Source organism: Lepidochelys kempii, chromosome 9, assembly GCF_965140285.1.
Source record: "Lepidochelys kempii isolate rLepKem1 chromosome 9, rLepKem1.hap1, whole genome shotgun sequence".
NCBI lineage: Eukaryota > Metazoa > Chordata > Testudines > Cheloniidae > Lepidochelys > Lepidochelys kempii.
The window spans coordinates 33,786,945-33,807,945 of NC_136388.1; the positions used below are offsets into that span (position 1 = coordinate 33,786,945).

The window sequence follows — 21,001 nt, forward strand, 5'->3', positions numbered from 1 at the left end:
AAAAACGGAAAATGAGAAATAAATCATTTGATGCTATATAAATATCTACTATGCAGCTGCCATGCTGGTACTTTTCTAAGATTTAGTGTGCAGACTTCAGTCTTTATTACTGTTTCAGAAGATAGAAAGCAGTATAAATTGGTGCTCCCAGAACAGCAGAGGAATCACAATTTCACAGTTGTCTTTTACACAGACGTGTGTATATATATTGAGACTACCAAGGCCTACATTTTCAAAAGTGACTTATTTTAGGTGTTCAACCTGAGACATATTAAAGGGGCCTGTTTTCAAAGAACAGGTTCTCAGCGCTTTCTGAAAATCAGGTTCCTTTTAAGGTGTCACAGTTTGGACACACGATCACTACTCACTTTGGAAAATATAGGCCTGGGTATTCTTTATATACACATGTGTGGGTGGATGTCAAATGAAGGGTGTATTTTTACAGTGTGAAATTTTTTTTAGAATCAATAGCAGGTACATGTTCAGGAAATAGTAGACTTCTATCACATAACATTGTCAATCTTTTTTGTCATCTGCAGCCTTTGTTGGTGATGATTTTCTTTTCTTCCAAGTCATTGATAAAAATGTTAAATGGCATAGAACCAAGAGCTGATCGCTGCGGGACTCCACTAGAAGCACACCTGCTCCATGATGATTCCCCATTTATAGTTACATTTTGAGACCTCTGAGTAATATATTAACTAGCTATAGTGTTATAAGCAGAGCCTGGCTGATCAAAGGCATGTGGTCTATCATCTAGAAGGCTCATCCAGGCCACAAACAATTAGTATAGGTGCCGTAGTCTTGTCTTAGCGTGTGCTAGTCAACCATGGCCCACCCTGATCTTCACAGGAGAATGGATCTTGCATTGTACAAGGTGTGCAACCGGTAGTATGCTCTCAGCATCTGCAGTGTGCTTCTGTCAAAAAAGGGCAGGATGTCACCATAAATCACCAGAGAGTTTTCATCTTCTTTCATGCCTATTAAAAGATCTGCATCTTTAACTCCTGCTGAAAATGATAGAGGAGGAAATGGTTCAGAAATTCATCTTTATCGTATTGATTAGTAACGTGCCATAAGAGTGCTTGGTTCCACAGATCCTGGAATATCAACTAAAGCACAGATTCATCCCTGATGAAGTCAGTGGCCCAAATATATTTAACTTTGTGTATAATATGGAAGAAAGCTGTCAGTCATAAAGTAAAAACAAGTTTTTCACTCTAGGCTTGTTGAGAATTGGAGTATTTTCCTTGCATGAGATTTGCATCATTCAAATTATAGGATTTCCACCCATCTTGGTTGGTGCAATTCACCAAAAACAGCCATGAACTAAATCAGGAGAACGGGGAAATTGTATGCAATTCTTTAAACAATATGGGATTGGTTTTTGTTTTAGCCTAAATAATTTCTTCAGAACATCACTTCTAAGTCACAATTTCCAGCCTGAATAGCTTACAGTAGTGGAGACACGCTGGTTACCTTTTCCAGACCTGAGGAAGAACTCTGTGAAGCTTGCAGGCTTGCCCCTTCTACCAACATAAGTTGGTCCAATAAAAGATATTATCTCACCCACCTTGTTTTTTTCAGTAGTAGAGCTAACATGTCATATGCATGAAGGGAACTAAATGGGAATCTAAAATTAGAGGAATTCCTTGTATATTAATTGAGAGGCCTTCTATTTCACTTTCAGAGTCTTATGTGGTGGAGCCCTGTAAGGAAAATAGACTTGAGGTCTTTTCTATCTCTTTATCCCTATGATTCTATTTCTTTATTTAAAGCTCCTAGTTACTTACAACTATTTCTGAAGGCATTTTTTCTACAGTCAGGTCATATCTACAGCATATTTTTTACCTAACATTTTAATAAGTGTTCATGAGAGTGATTCACTAAAAGGCATTAATGTTTTATCGGCATTCCAAACTTTTATAGAATCTTGGCAGTTTCAACCTGACTCTCTAATGGATATATCTAGTCAGCAAAACTGTACCAGCTGAATTATTTGACACTTTGTCTGCCAGTTCACAATTCAACCTGAATATACAGTTTTATCTATTTCCAGATGGCAAATAGGAAGACAAAAAAACAATGAACAGTGTGTGATAACTGTGACAAATGACATCAGGGAACCTCAATGTTGTTTGGAAATTCTGGGCCCATTGTAGTCAGTGGGTGCTTCTCCACTGATTTCACCAGAGCTAGGATTTCACCCTTAGTATCTGATTTTGATTCTATTGAATTCAGGGGTAAAACCTCCAATGACTTGGGGGTACAGAATCTGTTCCTTGCTCTTTTTAGGGCTTGGTTTCTGGGTTCCATATAGTTCAAACATTCCTTCTGTGTTTTTACTGTTGATTGCAAGAAATACTGCAATATGGTTTAGAATTTACAGTTTTCCCCTAAAGATTTTTCTGACAGGGAGCCATGAATCAGTGGATTATTACAATTAACATGTATGTACTTCTGTTTATCACCAAAGTCCTTTTTTCCCCTTCTTTTAGGTTTGGAAAGAAATCCCGACCTGCAATGTATGATGCAACCCCCATTGCTTATGAAGATTACAGCCCTGATGACAAACCTTTGGTCACGCTAATTAAAACAAAAGATTTGTAATCGACTGTATCTTTTTCTGATTATTTTTCAAAAAGATGGGCTACTAAATTAATTTAAATATTTTTAAGAAGAAGAAAGCGTGAGAAATTTAAAATGTTAAATGTTCCAGAATTTTCTGTAGAATATTTAAGAACTAATTTTCTGCAGCTTTTAGTCTGAAAAAATATTTTAAAACTTAGTGTTTGAAATTCATGGATTACATTTTAATGTACCTTCAACTCTATAAATTGTTAGCTTATAATAGTGTGTGTTTTTTCATGGTAGACATTATTAATAAACCCAGATGAAATTCTGTGGTTGTTACAGAACAGAATACAGTAAGCTTAATCAATGAACAGTTCCTTTTTGACATCTCAGTGCCAGCTTTCTCGGTAGAGATAGGAAAAAGTGAAAAATAATATGATGCATAATATATCCATTAATTTAAAAAAAAGTCTAAAATGTTTGTGTTGTGAAAAAGAAATTAGTAACATTTATTATTCCTAACCTGAATGAATTAGCTTTTGCCTTATTCTGTGCATGGATAGATAACCTATTTCTGCATTATTATCTGGAAGTTGCTGACACATACTTTTGAGTTGATGTTTTGTCATTTTTGTAATAGTATTCAAGGTAGGCCTTGTAAAAATAATATACAATTCAGGTGCCTATGGAGGCACACGAAGGACCTGATCGTATACTCATTGAAATCAGTGGCAAAATTGCCTTTGACTTTAGTGGGTACAGGCTTTGGCCCAAGGATTGGATTGAATCGATATTTTTCTTTAAAAGTCAAGGTTTTTATATCGTGAGTAAACTAAACCTACAGTTTGAGTTCGTTTCTCAAAGGTTATTAATGTACAGTACTGTTTCATTCAATATTGTGTATTTCTCATCGTGCATCTTATTTATATACAGTATGGTTTTTCTGTGGCTGCATTTGATTGCTTATGTGCTTCTTCAAATTCTTGCATATTTCAGAGAATATTAAATAAATGTTATCAAGTCAAGGTTGGATCTGATCTGGTCATTTTCCTACATTTCAGGTTACACAAAGTCTCTAAATTTGAAAGGACCTGAGTCAGATTCATTCTCTCTCTCTCTCTCTCTCTCTCTGTGCTCTCAATCAGGGACTTGAACTTGAATATCCCCGGCCAGCGCATGCATACACACAATCAAATTTTGAAACTTCAAAAGTTACTGTGAAATGGAATTGTCACTTCTAGAAATTACAATTTAACCTTTCAAAAGCAGAATGAATACAATGCTTGTAACCTAGGCCCAGTCCTCCAATTCATTCCACACTGGTAGTCACAGAACCATGCAGTTATAGAACTCAGCATGACTTTCATTCTGTGCTTCAGAGCCCATTATTGGCATGGCAAAGTGTCCACATCAAGACTGAGAGGAATTGGCATAACTGCCTGGAGAAACGTGCTGTGCACAATGTCGGTTTGATGTTTGCCTTCAGCCTTGCGCTGTTAGTTTCTCACTTCTGTGAAGAGTGAGAAAAAAATCACTGCCCTCCAAATGATGTTCAGATAAATCAAGAGAAAATCCTGCCTTCTGCTAACTGGGTGCTGCATGGTAGCATAGAATGTAAGTGAATCTCTATCCCAACTCCCCCTCTGGAAGGACTCTGGGGAATTGTCAGTGCTCTTGCACCAGCCAGTAAGTTCGTCCAAGAGGATATGGCCTGCTGACTCGTAGGTGTGTCCCACAAAGGGACAGCACCACTGGTTGTGTGGGGGCAACTGCAGCCCTGGGGATTTTTTCACCCACTTCACCTAACACACAGATCCCCAGAGCTCAGCAACTGAGGTTGGTTCCAGAATTTGCCCTTAAAAACAAATAAAATATAATGAATCGGGAAGGCAGATGTAACTGCCCCTTGTTAATATCTTTACTAGTGGTTGGAGCACATCTGGTATGTTACTCTTAATTGTGAATTCCTTGCTATTACTGTTTCCAGTTGCAACCATTGGAAGAGATCCAATCTATTTTCTGAATTTTACACTAACGTACAAGCAGAATATGGACATATTATTTTGGTGAATCAAGCTGTAAATGTTATTAAAATGCATAGGGTTTTGTGATTTAAATGTATAGATTACATTTTAGTCCAAAAATTAAAAATAGCAAAGAGGATAAATGCAGCAGAAGCAAGTCACATTTTTAGAGCATGTGAGAGAAAGAAGGGAAGCAAGGGAAAACAAAATAGCATATACGAGTGTCAGTTCTCTCTGCTAAAATGAAACACAGTAACTTGTTTTCTAAGTGAACTAAGTAAGTAGTCATTTTCAGGAGCAACTAGACTATAAATCTACATGTTAATAAGACCAAAACTATTTGAGTTATATAAATGCCAAACACATCTTAAAAATCCAAACTCCTCTGCACCCTTGTAACTAATAAAATAGATTTTACTGAATTTTGGCCAAGCCAGTAATTTACAGAAGGAGACCAAATGACCCTAATCTAAAACCAGCTTCTGAGTTTGGAAGTGAAATTTTGCATGCACAATCATATATTGCAAGTAACAGTTTGCACATAAGAACTAGGCAGATGTCTGGCTACCTGTTTTGCATACATACAGAGTCTGCAATTCCTTGTTCTTCTCCTCTCTGCATGATTTGGAGGCCCTCCTCGATGGGGAGTTCCAAGTGGAGCTTGGAAGACACTGGCAGGAGCAATGCTCTCCAAAGGCTAGTGGAGAAGCAGCTTTTATGTTCCATTCCCCTAAAATTACCCAGTGAACCATCAGACCCTTTTAGAGGGTATTTGACTTTTAGATGATTTACTAAGCAAATATAAAGGAAATAATAGTTCTTAGTATTTTACTCCCTGCAATAATAAAATATTGACCATCTGAGAATCTATATGTGAGTACAGAAACAAGCAACTTTCTAGTATTTGAGGGAGCATGCTACTTAATCGTCTGTATTTTACAAGGGAGATGTTGCAGTGAGCAATAGCCTCTATGCATACAAATCACTCCTTGGTAATAATTCTAAACCATTCCGTATCTCTCTTGAGTGACTGATCTGAAAGATAATAATTTGTGAGGCGCTATCTTTCTGTGAACATGGAGCCTCTAGCTTCTGTAAATCATCCTGTGCTTCTCATGAAATGCTTTGGAAATTGGTTCTTTCCATTTATTTTATTAAACTCCGACAGCATATTATAGTTGTGTTGTACACATCTCTGCATTTCAGAAACATTTGTGAGGGGCTGCACAGCCTTCCAACCTGACCACAGGGCTGGAGAGCAGAAACCTCCACAAAGCGAGAGGGGGTTAATGCTACTCTGGAGAAGTGTTAACTTTTACACAGGTTTCCTATTGCAAATCCACCATGTGCAGAGGGGAACATACTGTGTGTGCTCCAGGCCTTCTCAACATGCAGAGCCTTGAGTGTGCTCTGAACTTGCTCCCCTCACTTGGACACATTTTCCGAATTCTGCCCACATGTGTTTTCCACTCTGCATAAATAGAAGGAAACATACCTGGGCTTGTTTTTCCCCAGCTGTATAATTCTTACCCACTTCACTGGGTGCTGTGACATTTGTATTTAGTACATGGCTTAATACGTGGCTTACACATGCAGTACATGGCTTAATACATACACACTGACAAAGGCTCAAGTCCAGTTTTAGGCTATGTTTACACTACAGTCTTTGTTAACATAACTTGTGTCACTCGGGTGTGAACCACCTTCCCTCCCACCCCCCAAGGGACATAAGTTACACCAACATAAGCGCTTGTTTGCACAGCACTATGTCAGTGGGAGAGCTTCTCTTGCCAACATAGCTTCTGCCGCTTGCAGAGGTGGTTTTATTATGCTGATGGGAGAGCTCTTTCCCATCAGCATAGGGCATCTTCACCAGACGCTCTGCAGTGGCAGAGCTGCATCTGTACAGCTGCGCCACTTCCGTGATGTATGTATAGACATGGCCTTAGTCTTTATACTGTGTATTGCCAACCACAATACACAGGGAGGAATGCAATATGTAGCCCCGTCCCTGTGGGTGGAATAATTGCAGCACATGTTAACCAGGAATACTCTCTACTTATATTTTGTTAGTGGTTAACTGGATGTGCCCTAGGTTCCACACCTTAAAGCCCCATCCAGCAGATTCATTCCCCCAACCCACATCTATCATCTGTGAGAAACTACAGACAGGCTTAACTATGAAACTGATTGATTTATTTAACAAAGACTTAAACAGTAACTAATAGGACCCCCAAATAAAACAGTACACAAAGGTACAGGTTGGCTTAACAAACTGACATGAAGTCAAGGTCCCGAAACCACAGAACAAGGGAATTTGCCACAGGTAAGGTACGGACATACTAGACCAGGTTCAAAGGAAGGGACCACGACAATGGATTTCATGGACCAAGTATAACAGGATGCTCGGACACAGGTAAGACAAGAACTAATCAGTAACTGGAACAGGAGTTTGGATCTTCTTCTGTGGTCTTCTGTAGATCTCTCGAAGTCTTGGCTAGGACATGCACTGTGCTGCCACCAGGAAGGATAGCCCCTTCTCTCAGGTGCAGCAGTCCTTTATGTTCTCTTGTTACTAGGCAGAACACGTACTAAGTGATTCTTGGTCTTTTCCCGCCTCAGAGGTAGAAAGGCGCCAATAGGCTCAAAATGAAGGGCACCAACATGGTGGACAAACAACAACTATTCACAAACAAAATGGCAAAGTGCCTAAACTAAATGGAACTTGTAGATTTTCTCCTTCACAGAATGCAAGTGCAAAAATAAAAGGTGCAGGCAAAACAGACGAGCACACTGGCCATATGCTATCCGTGATACTTAAACACAGCTCTAAAGGACCCACATTAAAACAAACAGTAGTGGCCCCTGTTCATGCATCAGTTTTGCCTAAGGGAAATAAATGAGAGTATCTCCATAGCTGCAGTCTGCCCTAACACAGATCTGTATTTACTACAGGAAATACTTTGGTGGTTTAAATACTGAGGTTATCTAACTCTATGTTCTTAATTATGGTATGAGTCATATGGAGCCTTTGCCCTTACCTTGCATGGGCCATGTGAGGGCCAGCCACAATTGCAACCCTTGCACTTGGCAGATAGCAGGATTGCTCCCTCTAATGCAGCCCAAGGGGTGGGGAGTAAACAGCCCTTGAAGGGCCAAGCACAACCCCCTCCCACCCAAACGAGGAAGAATTCTGCCTCCCTGAGGCAAACTATCTCACTGAGCTTCCCCAAGGGGAGGTGTAGCTTGCTACTGTCCCTTACTCTGGGCTGCATGTGGTTTGTACAGTCTAGCCATTACCTGTCTAAGGCAGTTGACAGGCTAAGAGCTACCTCTCTCCCTTGCTTTTATATTAAACGAGGGGTGTTTTATAAACGAGTTGTAATATTACGAATAGTAGCGCATGTACATGTAACTGAGCATGTGCAATAACATCCTGTGAGCAGCAGGATATAGCACTGCTGCAAGCAGGAAATAGAACACAAATAATGCCTGTTTAAATTTCTGTCTGCATTGCTATCACATAACAATTTGCCTCAGCCCAGCCCCTGTTTTGGGGGGACATTAAGAGGAAGGATGGCGGGTGCTGTGGAATTGCTTCAGAACTTACTGGGACTCTAGGTAAGTATCTGGGGAAGATAAAAGCCTCTGTAAATGCTGTTCATTTCTCTTAACATTTCCTTATTATCAGACTAACCAACAGGCTCCGAGTGGCCTCAGGATTAAGGACTTTTACTCCAGGGTGATTGGAATCAGGCCCTGGCCACTCCCTACCAAGAGGAGACCTGAAGAAGAGCTCTATGTAACTTGGAAGTTTGTCTCTTTCACCAATAGAAGTTGGGCCAATAAAAGATATTACCTCACCCACCTTGTTTCTCCAAGATTAGTCAAATCTAATCAGAATCCATGTCTGAGTTAACACATGGAAATGCTACAAGTCTGATTCTTCTGCCATTGACACTGGTGTAAGTTGTAGGTCACTCCAGTGACACCCATGGAGCTACTAGGTGGATTTTCCACTGGCCTCTGTGAGTAGGCAACTAACTCCCATTGCAATCAATGGGAGTTAGGTGCTTTTGAAAATCCCCCTAGGCACTTCTCTGCATCTTTAGGTGCCTAAATGCCTTTAAAAATCTGGTCCTAAGGATACAACAGGAAGGAGTCAGCCAAAAGCTGATCAGTTCAGTAAGATCGCTCACAGAGATTACACCTATGATATTTTAGTGCTTTCTCATCTTCATTTTTGGAAAAAACCTTGGCCTTTCTCCAGCAGTTCTGGAGTTCCGCTAGTCCTGCCACGTTGCAAAACGGGTTGCAGAAATGGCCCCTCCATATAGATGGGCAGACCAAGGCTATCTTCTGTTCAGGTTTCTCCAGCGCATCAACAGGCCTTCTTCAAGTGTTTGTTATAGTGATGCTTGTCACCACATTCAATATTTCACTAGTTCTGACATGTTGCAGAACTCCACAAACTGCTCAGTCTTGTTCGCCCAGTTGACCCTGGGTGCAATTCTCCTCTCTGAGTTGTGCACTGCCCTCCTATTGTTGACTTCAGTGAGAGCTTTGCACAGTATTGGGCCCCATATTATCAGCGTCTCCTGACACACAGTTTCTTACCCAGGACACTCAGGGCTCAAATTAAAATCATTATAAGAAGGGGGCAGGTTCAGTATCTGTCGTCCCTCCCTGTGCCTATTATTATATTGATGGATATATTTTAACAAGAGAAAGTGAGTTCACCTGGTTCAAGAACCACTAAAAGATCTCTCCCAGAACCCCTCTTTTCTGGCACAGTGCTGTTGGTTTTTGCTGGATCTTCTAGGCATCTTAAATGTAAGGTTTGACCAGTGTGATTTTAGCTAATTTGCACAATGGGGCCAATTAAATCCCTGTCGTGCTCTCCACAGAGTAAGCAAGCAGGAAGAGAGGAAAGGGCAACGTACCTGATAAATAGCAACATGGAAAAATGGACCTGATCCTCCTCCTTAGCCCATGTTCTTTGTTAGCAAGTTCCAACCTCCATTCCCTGAGCCCTTGGGCTAAATGCCTACATTCCCTGGCGCACAGCTTAGTGCAGGTGTAGGGCATGGGGGACATAAAGCTGCCTCTGAGCCACCTTTATGTCCAATCCCAGGGCCTTATCATGGAGCTGGCTGAGGACCGGCCCTCAGCTGAAGTTAGAGCAACCCAAAAGCTGTGTTTCAGAGGGGTAGCCGTGTTAGTCTGTTTCAGCAAAAACAACAAGGAGTCTGTGTGGCACCTTAGAGACTAACAAATTTATTTGGGCATAAGCTTTCATGGGCTATAACCCAGTTCATCAGATGCATGGAGTGAAAAATACAGTAGGCAGGTATAAATATACAGCACATGAAAAGATGGGAGTTGCCTTACCAAGGGGGGAGTCCGTGCTAATGAGGCAAATTCAGTTAGGGTGGATGTGGCCCATTTCCAACAGTTGATAAGAAGGGGTGAATATCAAAAGAGGGAAAATTACTTTTTGTAGTGACTCAGCCACTCTCAGTCTTTATTCAGGCCTAATTTGATGGCTGTGATCGCTTATGCTGGCATGAAATGACACCCTAGAGCTCATTATGCTTATGAGGCTTACTAGAGTGCAGTGTGCTCTAGTTGGGGGCCCCAAATTGTCCCCTCTAATTCCTGATCTACTCCCCTTGCGGGTGGGCATGGGAAAGACTCAGAAGGAGTTGGCATAGAGTCAGCTGAACATTCAGGGCAGCCCTAAGGCCTTTAATGCAGTTTAGAGGAACTTTCATGTAAGCCAGGAGCTGACCTCTTATTCTTACATCCCTTCTCCTTTTACCGTTGTTCATTTCCTTAGGGTTTGGAATAGCTACAATCAGGCGCACTGGATCAGGTAACTTCCTCTGATGTGGAGCAGATCAGCCAGTGCAAATAAACAATATCCCATAAACTAGCTCTGTGTGGGCTCATTCTCCTATATCACTTCTGCAGTGCAGAATAGGGGACAGAAATTAGCTCTCTGCAAAAGTCTGCTTTCCAGGCTGCTGGGTGCCTGTGAGGATTCCAGTTTTAAACTCCTTTTAATGACTGTATAATAGGACAATTATTGTAAATAATCTTCCTCATTAGGAAAAATAAACCACCAAACAGGCTCTGGTTGGGGAGATCTTTCGTGAAAGAATATAAATTAATAAATAAACTTGTTGAGCAAACATCTTAATCTGAAGAGCTGAGAAGAGCAGACAGCAAAATTAATCATTTGGGAAAATAAGCTGGTCTGTTGTGTTTTGCTTCCATAGCAGGCGAGGAATATTCTAACGAAAACAATCCGCTGGGGCTCTCTGACCTCGGACTTTCTGCGACAGGTTCCCACATGATCAGGGGGTGCTCCTTTTGATCAGGCTGAAGTCAAACGAGACTATCCAGGAAGATGCCTATCCACCAGTTTGTTCTGTGTAGCTGCAGCCAGTGTTGGACTTTGTTCTTGTCTTATTTATTTCTTTGCAGAAGCACACAAAGTGCCCTTGCTATTACAACAGCAGTTCAGGCGGTGGAATCTCTTCCATCTTGGAGCAATGCATCCTGGGAGAGTCAACCAAAACTACATCAGTCTACATTGCAAGATTCTACAGGAAGCCAGGCTTTGGAATTCTCTCTGGTCTACCCTGTTAGCAAAGCCGACGGCCTCATTCTGAGCTCACAATGATGTACATCACAATTAATTCTAGTCATCAGTATAAATCCAAGTGAGAAGGGCCTGGTGTTCATCTCAGTTACACTTATTTAATTGACTTCAGTGGAGTTAGTCTGAATTTATGCCAGCAGAACACAGATTAGTATCTGGGCCTTTGAGCCAAACTCAGGACTGATGTGACTTGTGGTATATCTGATCAATGTAGACCCAATGTGTACATGGAAAATAGTGTAGTGTAACTAGGTGGATTTGGCAACTAGCAGGTGCAATTTAGATTGATCGGAGGCACAGGAAATGACAGGTGTTCCTGCTCCAAATGCTAGTTAATGGTAAGTCCTATAGGACTGTATTCTTTCTTCTCTCTCCGGTTGTATTCAACTGGCTGAGGTCCTATGAGGTCGAGGAAAGACTGTTTCTCCCTCTGAATCCCTCCAAGACACTACCATCTTATGGAGAAGATGCTGCTGTACCCAGGATGAGGACCTCTGGAGGTTTAGAGAAGGACTTGTCAGTACACACTCCTGGCTGTGAAACTCTACCACAGGAGATCAGGATGAAACTGTGCCTTGCCTTGTGACAGGTCTGTTTCTATAAGCTTTAGCACAATAGAGCCTCTTCTCACACTTGCTCCCATAAACATCTCTCCAGAGAAAGACACTTGACGGAATGCAACCCCACAAAGAAAATACCTTCCCAGCAGAACGCTGCTGAGACTTGGATCACGGTCTCCACTGCTTAAGTGTCATTGTGACCGATGCCCTAAAATACATTGGTGGAACATGACACTTTCAGCCTAAATTGACCTCATGTCATTTTGCTGCCCTCAAGATACAGCTTCACATTTTTGCCTCTGTTTCACTGAGTCTTTAAACTCCCCAAATCTAAAAAATGGTTGTGATGAAATAGAGAGAGAATCATTCTATTCAGGAACATTTTGAACGCTTTTCTTGAAGAAAAATGCCCAAACCTTATAACAGCGGGGACAGAACATAAATGTTCATGCTGAACTATTATAACAATATGTTTCTGGTCAAATGGTCGGGCAGTGACTGGAATGAAATAAGATGAGAGGGAGCTGGCATGTGAATGTATCCATATGGGGGGGGGAAGGAGAAGCAGCATTTTTCAGAACACAACAGCTGAGACAGTTCCACAGTTTCAGTGAAAGAGCTTTGTGAAATCCCATGTAGCGGGATGGTCACCCGGGTGCTCCAGCCCTGACAAGGTTAAAACAGCCTGGATCGGCAGGGGGAGTGCTGCCCAGGGGGACCCAAAGACTAGGCTCATGGAGAACGCAGCCACAGCTGGGGCCATGCCCCAATCAGGCCATAGCTGGCCCTATAAAAGGGCTGTGAGCCAGGAGCTCAGGCAGTCTCTCTCTAGCTGTGGAGACAGATGGACCTGGCTGCCTGGGAGCTGAGCAGGGTACCTAGAGTGGAGCAGGGCTCAGGAAAGGCCAGAGGAGCTGGGGAGCTCCAGGCTGGAAAACCCCCAGGCCGCAGGCCTTACTAAAGGCCGGGAAAGGTACTGGGGTTGCAGAGGGGCAGCCCAGGGGTAGGCAAAGGCAGCAGGTCCAAACCCTCCTTGCCAATGATGAGTGGCCATTGCACTGCAGTCTGAACCAGTGTATGGGGGCTAGATGAGGACTAGCAGTAGCTGCTGAGGCAAGGTGGGTATAGAGGGTGGGAATTCCCTGGGATGGGGAGACCCAGAGACTGCGTGGGGACTGCAGAGGGCAGAGCCCCGAGGGAAGGGGCACCGGGGTCCGGGACAGACACAGGGGCTTGAGGCAAGCGGGACACCGGTCTGCAGAGGGTGCTCCAGAGGCTGGAGAGCTAATTCCCAGGCTGACCAGTGGGAGGCGCCCCACCGGTGAGTCTCAGCCTTGCTACACCCCACCATTTGCGCTGAACATTAATCTGCCCCTTTCATTCTAAGTATTTTTTGCTGCAACAATGAGGTACACGGGGCAGGCTTCAGACTCTTCTGAAAAAGGTTTGCCTAGAGCAGTGGTTTTCAACCTTTTCTCAGTTGTGGACCCCTTTGGAAATCTTACACACAGTCCATGGACCCCACGCAGGTCCATGGACCACAGGTTGAAAACCACTAGTCTAGGGTTATAGCTGTAAGAGGAGGAGGAAGCCACAACTTGGTTTGTATTCCTGGATCTGCCACTGAGTTGATAAGTGTCTTTCAGCAAGTCACTTAACCTTTTAGGGCCTGAGTTTATAATAAATGCAAATTGTGCATAGTAATGCTTACCCTCCTTGCTTTGTGAGACCTAATGAATGTCCCTAGAGATTCTTTCGTGAAAGGCACTATCCATAAATATAGGTAACTATGAAAGAACATTCCTTGGACAGTTCCTTTTAGTTGATACCCATATTCACTGTATTTTAGTGCATGTGGACTTTAGGGACATCATATTAAAAACTAGTACAGAAAATATCAGCCCAGAAGTGCCGCATGATTCATGCCATGTGAGCTGCTAGAACACTGTTGATTATAGACCAAGGGTCGGCAAACTATGGCACACGAGCCGATTTTTAGTGGCATGCTGCTGCCTGCTGGGTCCCAGCCACCGGCCCCGCTCAGCCCGCTGCTGAACCCAGGCCGGCAATGGGCTGAGCTGGGCCTGCAGCCAGGACCCTGGCAGGGAGCAGCGTGCCATTAAAAATCCTGCCTGCCCCGGCCCGCTCTTTTCCACCCCCGGCCTGTGGTGGCTGCTGCTGCTGCAGGGCAGGCAAGGTATCCCGTCCCCTGCCTCTTCCCCCAGCGTGCTGGGTTCCTGCCCCTCCTCCTCTCCTTCTCTGCTACTGATCAGCTGATGGCCCTTGTGAGGGATGGGGAGAAGCGGAGCCGCAGCACGCTTGCTGCTTTAGGGAGGAGGTGGAGAAGAGGTAGGGAAGGGGGTTGGAATCAGGGCTTATCCCCTCCAGCCTAATGCTGTGAGCCGCTCTGGGCAGGGGGCTGGGAGCACCCCCATGACCCTAGCCCACACCCCCAGCTCCCTGCCCTTACCCCGTGTCCCCTCCACACACACCCCTGACCTCTGCATCCCCCCCCACACCCCAGCCCCCTGCCCTGACCCCTGCACCCCCCACGACCCCAGCCTTGACTCCAGCACCTCCACACATACCCAGCCCCCCCATGCCCTGACTCCAGCATCCCCCTCACATGCTCCCAGCCCTCTGCCCTGACTCCTGCACCCCCCACATTCCCACCCCCACCCTGAGCACCAAACGGGAGTTCCCGCACACACACACCCACATTCCCACCTGCACCCCTTGCACCAAATGGGAGCTGCCCAGGTAAGCACTCCACACCCAAACCTCCTGCCCCAACCCTGAGCCCGCTCCCTCATTCTAGCTCTTGGCCAGGCCCTACACCCCAACCCCCAGCCCGCTCCTTTACCCCCAGCCCTGTGCTCAGTGCACTCCCACCCTCAGCTCAGTGCAGAGAGAGAGGAAGAGAATGGGCTAGAACCAGGGAGAAGGTAGGTACCCACTCTATGTGGGCAGGGCTGGGATCCCAGACCGGCAGTGGGCTGAGCCGTTCAGCCCACTGCTGGTCTGGAGTCCCGGCTGTTGGCCCCGCTCAGCCCACTGCCGGTCTGGGATTCTGGCTGCCAGCCCCTTGCCAGCTGGGGTCCCGGCCGCAGGTCTCGCTCAGCCTGCTGCTGGCCTAGGTGAACGGAACCCAGGCTGGCAGCGGGCTGAGCGGGCCGGCGGCATAAGATCAGCATTTTAATTTGATTTTTAAATGAAGCTTCTTCAACATTTTGAAAACCTGGTTTACTTTACAAACGACAATAGTTTAGTTATATAATATATAGACTTCTAGCGAGAGACCTTCTAAAAAACAATAAAATGTATTACTGGCATGTGAAACCTTAAATTAGAGTGAATAAATGAAGACTTAGCACACCACGTCTGAAAGGTTGCCGACCCCTGTTATAGACATTTACTGCATACTCAGTTGCACAAATTTGGTTGAACATTCCTTCCCACTCCCTTTGGGCCAGATTTTAGTTTGTGCATACTTGTCACTTCTTGAAATAGTCTGCCCGTCTAATGCCTTAAAGCAAGTTTCTTGTATTAAATGAGTTGAAATGTCTACTGCAGGTATCATCATTTAAAAAAAAAAAAGACAATGTAGTTACTAGCAACTGCATGAAACCCCATGTGGGGTTTCTCCTGGGCATGAAACAAGATGCAAAAATCTCTGAGCCCTTACTCAGCATTCATCTGCAAATCTGACCACCTACAAATGTCAAGAAAAGAAATAGGTGATGAGTATTAGGACTGTGGGGCCATTTCATACCAGGTGGCGCTCCATTAACTTCAGCAAGTTTCCCCCGGCATTGCTTTGACTCTTGATGTAGAAATTCATGGACACATTGTGCTATTTCTTAAATCTTTTTAAAATGGCAGTGTTCCGACTAAACTGTATCGGGAAGATGAGAGCACATGGCGTGGCTTTCAGTTCTGGTTTTGTTTAATTTTAAATTAAAACAAATTCTTAAAAAAGAAAAAAGAGGCACACAGCCAAAAAAACAATCACAGAAACCCAAAACCAAAACAAACCTCTCTCCCCAAATTCTAACATTCACTTCGGACCTGCCCCATGAGCATGATGTTGCTTTATTCAATGATAAATAAAGCATTATTGGCTCCTCTGGGGACAGGCATTACCAAAGTGCAAAGTTTTGTCACTCTTCTATTAGCATATCTTGGAGCCTCTTGCAGGTACCATAAAAGAAACAACATGAACACAAGCGGAACTAGCCAGGATCCAAATAGGATTTCTTTAGTCTAGAAGTTCCATCTCAACTAACCACTCTTGGGGGCCCAATTCTTCCCCTCTGAAGATATTCTGTAGTTAATATTGTGGCCCTGATCCTTAGCAATGGCCAAGCAATTTGCACTATGGGGAAAGGCAACTCTGAACCAGCTGTGTGCTACTCTGATCCTCACCTGGAGGTAATGAAGTTACCCATTTAAGAGGTAGAAGAATACAGACAGATTGGGAGCTAAATATGGAGATCCACAAATGCATCACTTATCCCAAACACTATGGCTACAAATGGGAAAGCAGACTTGCACCAGCCCTCAGTTGCTCAGCTTGAGACAGCTGTTAAAGATTTTCTTAGTTTCCAAATTTAACCCCCATTACATTTCTAAATTTATTAAACCAGGAAATGAGTCAGCCAGCTGGGCAATTGTCTTTATTTCTTGATGGGGTGACAGGAAGAGCCCCATAAGCATATTTCTGTGTACTTCTGCCTCATGCAATCTCATTAACAAGGAGATACCATGTCACCAGAGAATAATTTGGAATGTGATGCATTGCCACATTGCTGTGCTGGGGTGTTCTCTTCCAGATGTTGCTTTAACTGGGTCTTTCCATTCCAATCTACTTGGCTTAAACCTCCCTTTCTTACTGCTCTTGGTCTCAGCCTTAGATGCTCATACATGGTAGGAATAGTTGAGCTGATTATTCATGGCAAAATGGTTAACGTCCAGGTGCATCTGTCTGAAAAGGAATGGGTGATGCTGTCAGTGAACAGAAAATGAATTGATTCTTTTCTTATGTAATCCCTACTTGGAGCTTGCCAGACTGTGGAGCTGCAGGCTGAGCCTAGAGAGGACCCTACCAACAGGAACTACAACTAAGATGGCTTCCAAACCAGTCTGACCCTCCCCACATTTTCAGCATGCTTGGAGTCAGGGCTGGGGACAGAAGGAACGAGAACCCCTTGCTGGGGCCAATAAGAGGCTTCCACATGGCCAGCGAAGGGACAGCCTAACTTTACACAAGGACAGGAAGAAAAGGAGGGAGGGAAGGAGTGAATGTACTTTCAGTTTCAATTTGGAAGTTGAGAGAGGGAGAGAGCAGTTCAGGGAAGTCCTGCTACATTCCCCCTCGCCCTCTACTGCCAAGGAAGTTTTGCACTGTTCTGAGATGCTAACTGCATGGATCAGGCAGCTCCAGCCCTGCCATGACCAGCATCCAGAGAGAGAGGGTTCAACCCAACAACATTCACTACTGAGAGACAGTCAAGACCCCAAAGGAATCCCAATCAGGAAACCAGCAAGCCCAGTTGAAGTCAGGAGAGGACCTGCCACACCCAGGGGTGAAGATAAAGTAAGGGGCTTTTTTTAAAGCCAGCCAATACTATAGTGCTGCAACACTCCATCTCAGGAGGCAACTTGGGTCTTACCAGCTGCCTCAAGAAGAAGATGGGCAGGGAACTAAGGTTGGAGGAGTTTGTAAGTGTTAGGAGGTGGGGAATGGTCTTATATATTCATGTTTGTTTATTATTACAAAACCTTAACCCTTTCCTTCTCCCGATCCTGTTTTTCTTTCACCCCCCACCTCCAACTTAGCTCCCAGTCTGTTGTGCTGTTGTTTTTGGTGTGTTATTCCTTTGCTGTGGTCTGTTTTATTTACTTTATTGTCATCTATGTGACAGGGAGATACGTGTATAAATCTGGGTAGGTAGGAGATTGCCTTCAAATCCATGCATGTGTTATTTACCTATCTGCTGAGGGTGTGGGTGGGCATGGGTTGTTCTTCATGGTGTCTCATTCTTGTGTGTGTCATTGGTAAGGCTAAAGCCTGTGTCACTCATGCAATGGGCCTTGGGGCCTAGCAAAAGATTCAAGTATATGGTGCAAACTAGGATGCTTTGCAGCACTCTGAAAAAGAGTTAGTTTGGCAAGGGTGTGATGTTTGCCCCACATGGGTGCAGAAAGGGTTAATCTAACCAGGGGGCAGTGGATATGAGTCCTCAGAGTGGCCCAGAGAGTCTGTGTGAGGTGCAGCCAATAGGAGAGAGGATGCAAGAAGCAGCCAATCAGGGCCCAGCAGGATCGAATAAAAGGAGCTGCAGGGAAGAGTTGAAGTCAGTTGTTGGGAGCTCAAGAAGTATGGTCTCTCTCTCTCTCTCATATATAGACTGACACCTGCAGCACCTTGGACAGAGCAACTACTGGCAGGGACTGGGAAAGCAAGAGGGAGTTCCTGTCTGGCTGCTGGGACTGGGTAGTGACATGCCCTGAGGCAAGGGTGAAGAAGGTGCTGGGGCCATGGGGAAGTGGCCCAGGGAGACATAGCAGGATGGTGAGATGCTAAAAAGTCACAGAAAGAGGCTGTGGTCAATAGGATCCCTGGGCTAGGACCCGGAGTAGTTGGCGGGCTCAGGTCCCCTCCCCTCCATTCACCACTGGACTATTGGACTGTGATACTAATCTCCCCCCCGCCACCTAGGGATGATGACATGACCAGAAGGCCAAGCCACGAAGAGGACACTGCAGTTCCTGAGGCTGTGAGAGGGGCTGCAGTGACAGTATGCAAACCGCCGACAGGGGGTGTTGACCTCAAGCTAATCACCAGAGTGACCAGGAGGAGGTACCAGCTCTGCAGTGAGTGATGCACTCAGTGACAAAGGGCTATATATTTGTTCATATATACTTCTGTATGGCAACAGTATTTATAACACAGAGCAGACTGTTGCCTTTCGACTTACTCTAGTGCCTCTGTCATCTGAAGAATGAAAGCAGATAGTAATAATCATGATGTAGAATAATTGCCTCCTGAGACATATATAGGCTTATTTTTGTGTGTCTGTAATTCTGTTATTTTAATTTGCTCTTTTGTGTTGCATGACACAATATTGATCCATCCCATACAAAACTTGATTAGAAACTTCTTACAAATAAAAAGAAAAGGAGGACTTGTGGCACCTTAGAGACGAACAAATGTATTTGAGCATAAGCTTTCGTGAGCTACAGCTCACTTCATCGCATGCATTCAGTGGAATGCTTTTCCACTGAATATATCGGATGAAGTGAGCTCATTCCACTGAATGCATCCGATGAAGTGAGCTGTAGCTCACGAAAGCTTATGCTCAAATAAATTTGTTAGTCTCTAAGGTGCCACAAGTCCTCCTTTTCTTTCTGCTGATACAGACTAACATGGCTGCTACTCTGAAACCTGTCATTCTTACAAATAAGGATCAATCTGACTTCAGCACATCAGTCTATAACTTTCATTCTACTTTTATCTTACGTATTTTACATTTAAATTGTTTTAGATTTGAAAGATGGTGACAAGTTAATTTATCTCAGTTACTCAGCATGTTGCTTTCCCACAAAACACAGATTACATTTAATTCGATAAGGATAAAGCTGGGAGCGGATTTTGAAGCGTTAAATTAGGTGTGCAATTTATCAGTTTTGCTTCCATCTTTCACCGCCACCAATTTTATTTCCACAGACAGAATGTCTGATGATTCCACTGAGATGGCATAACTTCTGATAGTTTTGAAGGGTTATTATTCTTAATATGTGTGAGATTCAAAATGAGGTGGTAAACTAGCAGTAAAGAGATGCATGTTAGTTTTAAATCAAAATGCCTCATGGCTGTGATTTACTTATTCTCAGATATGTGCTGTTGAATTTAGAAAGGAATAGATTATTGGACTTTTAGATGATAAATACTGTAATACTTTGATGACATTTTTAGGTTTGTGAAATACACTACAAGTTCCCCATACAAATTGGATCACATTTTCTACTTATGCTACAAACTAGGAGATGATTCATTTATCAAGGGAAAAAATGATCTTTTATCAAAGCTATTGCCACAGACAGAACTGGCAATGAGACTTTATTGTGCTCATTAGAGTTGGGCGGATATTATTTTGAGGAAACTATTTTTGCCAAAAAATGCTGATTCATCTAAACTGAAACTATTCATGCGTAAGAGTTTTGCTTAATTTCCCAATTTGGCAAAATATTTTTAAAAAAGTGTTAAAAGTATCAAAACATCTTGTTTTGATGTCTTTGTTTCTCAGTTTTAAAAAAATATATTTTTGAAAGTTAATTTATCAGAAGTTTGAAAAGGCCGACACCAAAACAAAACAGTTTGAAATTATAGAAACGAGGTATTTCGATCGAAACAAAACATTGCTTCAGTTTGTTGGTTTGTGAAAAACAGATTTTGATTTTTATCACAATTCAGGATAGGAGAAATTTTTTAAATCTTAAATTCTCATGGGATGATGAGAACTGTTTCTAGGCTAGCCCTCGTACACATACCTCTCAACTGTTTTTCCACAAAAGCCTCCAATTTTGCATGAAAAATATTCTCTGGTGCTGACCGCAAAGGCAGAAATTTAAAAAGCAGAAATAACATCAGACTCTAAATGACCAGCTAAGTTTCTGTTAAATGTATGCTTTAGTCACAGCTAGTTCAGCCCAGAGATTTCAGAGAATTTATTTATTTATTTTTTAAAGACAGAATGTCTATGATATAAGTCCCTTTGTTCCCAAATTTCAGTGTCGGGGTGAGAAATATGAATGCCCTGTTCCGCATAAAATATCCCATTGTGCGATTTAGTAAATCCATTTCGCTCTGCATGTAAATGCTTCCCTTTGATATACACCAAAAGAGAGAGATCACAGAGTCAAATAACATGAGACACAAGATGTAGAAAAATCTTCACGTAGCAATTTGTTAGCATGTTTTTAAAATTAAAAAAATCCAATTGTTTCCCTAAAGTGGGTGAGTAACTTACATTCTCCTCACCTCATTTACACCTACAGAAATTGCTTTGGACACACATGAACTGTATTCTCTATCATGAAAACAGAAAGTTGTGGCTCAGCATATTTAACTTGGCCAAACTACAGAACGAGTTATCTTGGATTTGATCTCTGTA

The 21,001-nt window shown here is 43.3% G+C and overlaps 1 protein-coding gene and 1 long non-coding RNA gene across 4 annotated transcripts in view; one reads left to right on the forward strand and one right to left on the reverse strand.

Annotated features, from left to right (window-relative positions):
- The window catches only part of DNER (delta/notch like EGF repeat containing), a 276,274-nt gene extending 272,675 nt beyond the window's left edge, over nt 1-3,599 (forward strand). The window contains exons 13-14 of one of the 2 annotated variants that reach the window (XM_073359835.2): nt 2,499-2,616; nt 3,111-3,599. In XM_073359835.2, the coding sequence (XP_073215936.1) occupies nt 2,499-2,610 (112 nt within the window). In that variant the 3' untranslated portion in view covers nt 2,611-2,616; nt 3,111-3,599. Of the gene's footprint in view, nt 1-2,498 lie in introns of both variants that reach the window. The other variant, XM_073359834.2, reaches the window with a different exon arrangement.
- LOC140917316 (uncharacterized) overlaps nt 1-21,001 on the reverse strand; it is a 75,594-nt gene that overhangs the window by 38,183 nt on the left and 16,410 nt on the right. The window contains exon 3 of one of the 2 annotated variants that reach the window (XR_013636355.1): nt 16,496-16,809. The exons of the other annotated variant lie outside the window; for it this stretch is intronic. This is a non-coding gene — a long non-coding RNA (uncharacterized LOC140917316). Of the gene's footprint in view, nt 1-16,495; nt 16,810-21,001 lie in introns of those variants that run through there. 2 annotated transcript variants of the gene reach the window in all.